The sequence below is a fragment of the Phalangium opilio genome, unplaced genomic scaffold, assembly GCF_054372755.1.
Source record: "Phalangium opilio isolate 3A_F unplaced genomic scaffold, DU_Popi_V2 ptg001170l_1, whole genome shotgun sequence".
Lineage (NCBI taxonomy): Eukaryota > Metazoa > Arthropoda > Arachnida > Opiliones > Phalangiidae > Phalangium > Phalangium opilio.
In genome coordinates, this window is record NW_028324255.1 from 13761016 (window position 1) to 13764870 (window position 3855).

At 42.3% G+C, this 3855-nt stretch overlaps 1 protein-coding gene across 1 annotated transcript; it reads left to right on the forward strand.

Moving 5' to 3' along the window:
- Nucleotides 1-2935: 2935 nt before the first annotated feature.
- Nucleotides 2936-3591, forward strand: LOC149587414 (uncharacterized). The gene is made up of 2 exons (XM_089863782.1): nucleotides 2936-2981; nucleotides 3052-3591. The coding sequence occupies exons 1-2, from the start codon at nucleotides 2964-2966 to the stop codon at nucleotides 3589-3591; spliced, it is 558 nt and encodes a 185-aa protein (XP_089719908.1). The 5' UTR covers nucleotides 2936-2963.
- Nucleotides 3592-3855: the final 264 nt, after the last annotated feature.

Here is a 3855-nt window from a genome sequence, read left to right on the forward strand (position 1 = left end):
ACGGAAAAATACCGCTTGATCTGGAACCATATCACCGCGCACGATTAGAGCTCTCAAACTTCGATAACATAATACTCAGAGGAAACAGGATCGTCATCCCTACGGCCTGTCAAAACGAATTATTGGAAGAATTACACAGCTCCCATCAGGGAATCGTAGCCATGAAAAGTTTGGCCCGGGCGAAAATATGGTGGCCAACAATAAATACGGATATTGAACAAAAGGTTCAATTATGTAGCGTATGTCAAAATGCGGCACCAATGCCGAAGGCAAAATTTCACGAGTGGAAGAAACCCGCAGGACCTTGGGAACGAGTTCATCTTGACTTCGCAGGTCCAATTGAAAATAAATACATCTTAGTCACTGTCGATGCCTATAGTAAGTGGATTGAATTGGATATTACAACAACCACGTCGACAGAAGCGGTCATCAGATGCTTGCGACAACACATCTCAAGATTCGGGATAATTCCAACCATTGTAACCGATAATGGCACTTGCTTCACAAGTGAAGATTTCAATACATTCACGGCGCAGAATGGCATAAACCATTTAAGAACAGCTCCGTATCACCCTGCAAGCAACGGACAGGCAGAGCGTACCGTCCGTACTGTTAAAGACTCGCTAAAGAAGATCAGTCAACAAGCCATCGATACCTTACACGAAGGGTTAGACACTTTCAAGGCGGGAACTTTGGAAACTAGACTAGCCCGTATCCTGTTAAACCATCGGAGAACTCCTAACATATCAGGGAAATCACCAGCGGAGCTCATGCTGGGACGCCAGATAATGTCGCGACTCGACATATTTAACCCAACGAAGAAGTTCCACAAAAGGACGGAGACACCAGACGTTTCACAATCTGCAGATTCTGAAAACAAGCATTTCAAACTATCCGATCCTGTACACGCCAGAAATTTCGGTAGAAGCCCCAAGTGGTTTAAAGGAACAATTACGAAGTTACTTGGTCAAACCATGTGCGAGGTCGAGACGGCCCAAGGAACCATAAGGAGACACCATAATCAACTTCGCCGACGAGCACCAGATCCAGACAATAGCTCAGCTACCGACACGGAAGCAACGCCGGCGGAAACGCAAGAAATCTCCAATCCGAGACTAGGAATTGGGTTACCAGTTTTACTACCCAGAATGCCGATATTTCCTGAACTCGCTGCAGCACCTACAGAGGCAGCCATGGCAGAACCACAAGCAGTTACAACTGAACCGCACGTCACCACGACTGAACCAGCAGATCCACAGGAAGTACGTTCACCTGGTCAACTTCAAATAGACGCAACAACCGCAGCAGGCGACCCAAGCTCCAACGCACCGCTTGCTACTCCTAAGACGCAAGGAACACGTCCACAGCGTCAACGTCAGAAACCAGCCCGCTTTCGCGAATAACTCTACCATTGCATATCATTCGATCCCCATTTCATGTAAAAAAAAGGGGGATATTGTTGTAACAAAATATTAGTATGCATGTGGATAAATAGATGGCGCGATAAGCAAGGAAGGGGGTAGGAAGGAGGAGGGAGAAAGAAAGGGAGAGGGAGGAAAAAGAAAGACACTCTTCGACTGGCTCAAGGATGAGTCGCACGCTAATGTTATCTCTAATAAATACATAAGGATTTTAGTACAAATAAATATTGTTAAGTGTTAGCAAACCTGTCTGATTAATTCAACATACAAACACAACACCCGCTTTCTTCAAATTTTGGGGTATATATACGATTCGTTTCCATAATAATAGTAAGGAAAAAGCGCAATTGCGAAAACCTTTGGTGGCGATCCCACCTTAGGGAGGCTAGACGTTTCTCGTAACCCTAGCTGATCGCCGCGTATATCCTGAAACCGAACGATGATAATGGAGTAGAAGCCAATGATACAGATTGGTGTTTATGTGGAATAGACGGAAGACCAGTGGATGGTGGTTTTAGAAGCCAGTGTAAGTGCAGGCTGGTGTCAATGTGGGATTGACAAAGAACAGAAGATGGTGGTAATTGGAAATACAGACTGGTGTCAAAGTCGAATGGACGAAGACCAGAAGATGGTGGTGATTAGAAGCCAGTAAGTACAGACTGGTGTCCGTGTGGGATGGACAAAGACCAGAAGATGGTGGTGTGTGAACTCAAGTAGAGGAGCCATTTCCGTGACTGTGAAAGCAGTTCGGAAATGGCGAACACGTTTGCTCCGATACGCAAACTGCGAACGCGGTCATGTGGGTGTAACAACGGACAGACAGACACACAGACAGACAGACAGACACGGCCGTTACAGAACCTCTCCTGGACTACGTCACACGGAGAGGTAATAAAACTAGAAATAGCGGGAGTTAGAGGAACACCTGTTAATTGGTTCAAGAGCTATTAAATCGATCGATACACCCTCGTTAAAATCAGTAATATATATAGTGTCCCAGAGCACATAACGTTTGGTATCCCCCAAGCATGGAAGAAGAAGCAAGGAATAGAATTGAGAATCGAAGTTCTACCCACAGTTTGATGCCAACTCGTGAATGGGGCGGGTAAAAATATGGGGGTCGCAGCGAGGTAAAATCGACACGTGACTACAAACTAGCTTCATATAGCACCATGATGCGACCATCTAGATAACTAAAATATTTGTGTTAAGCCTTTTCGGTTGCGCGCTTGCCACACAACCATGCCAGAACCAAGGCTTTAACTGTTTTTACTCTAATTAAGCTATAAAGTTTATAAAATGGGAAGGTATTGTGTTTATAAATCCTGCAAAAGCTATGATAACTCAAATAAATCGCTAGGTGACGGAATAAAATACTATCCTGTACCAAAACCTTTCAAAAACCTCGAACAGTGTTTGCTTTGGATTACAGCTATAAATAGAGTAGATATAAGAACACACTATGATGTTAAAGCACATCACTATGTGTGCTCGAAACATTTTGTTGGCGGGAAAGGGCCAACGGCAGAACATCCAAATCCCATGAAGGAAACTGAGCACGTAATATTTTATCCTAGCCCATATTTCAATTATTTATCAGAGATTTAATACACACTATATTACATAATAGATTGAAAAACCCCAGGTATTTGGCTCACCACCGAACCCAAATGAAGTTACAACAGAACTACAAGCTTGCATATCACCATTCATTGTCAAGGAACATATTGTAAGACCGCAAAATACAGCCTCACCTAATGAAGTTTCTATCCAACTACAGTCTTCCGTATCACCACCCATCTATAATGGAATTATTGAAAAATCATCATTCAACATAAATGAAGATACTGAACCGGCTACAGCTACACCATTCATCGTTAATGAAAATATTAAAAGTACCGAGGCTAAAACTGATGTAGTAACTACAGAACAACCGGCTCCAGTGCCACCAACCTTTAATGGAATTAGTAGCACGCTCCGGGTTATAGCTTCAACTTCTGTCGTGACTGAAGAACTTCAAGATTTCGAATCACCATTCATCATAAACGAAAGTTCTGAAACTTTTAATACATCCCAAGCTTGTGCTGCAGTAGCCGTTACAAATGAGCATACCACAACCCATGCCACAACGTTATTACACCCTCTAAAAAGTTGGTCAAAGAATTTTTAGAATATTGGCTCAATCATTTAGATACATTCGAGTGGGTTGTCGATATAATGAAACAATCTAAATCCCATGGGCTGGTTTTTAAATGTTTAAGATTTAAAAAAAGTGGAGATAATAATTTATATATCGAAATATCCCAGAGTCTACAACCAAGAATTTTTTTTTGTAATACAATAATTTCTCTGGATCATGAAATATTTTCTTCAAGTTCTGTGGATTTCAACAACCCCATTTTGTCTCTAAATAGTTTGATAAACATTTTCTTTG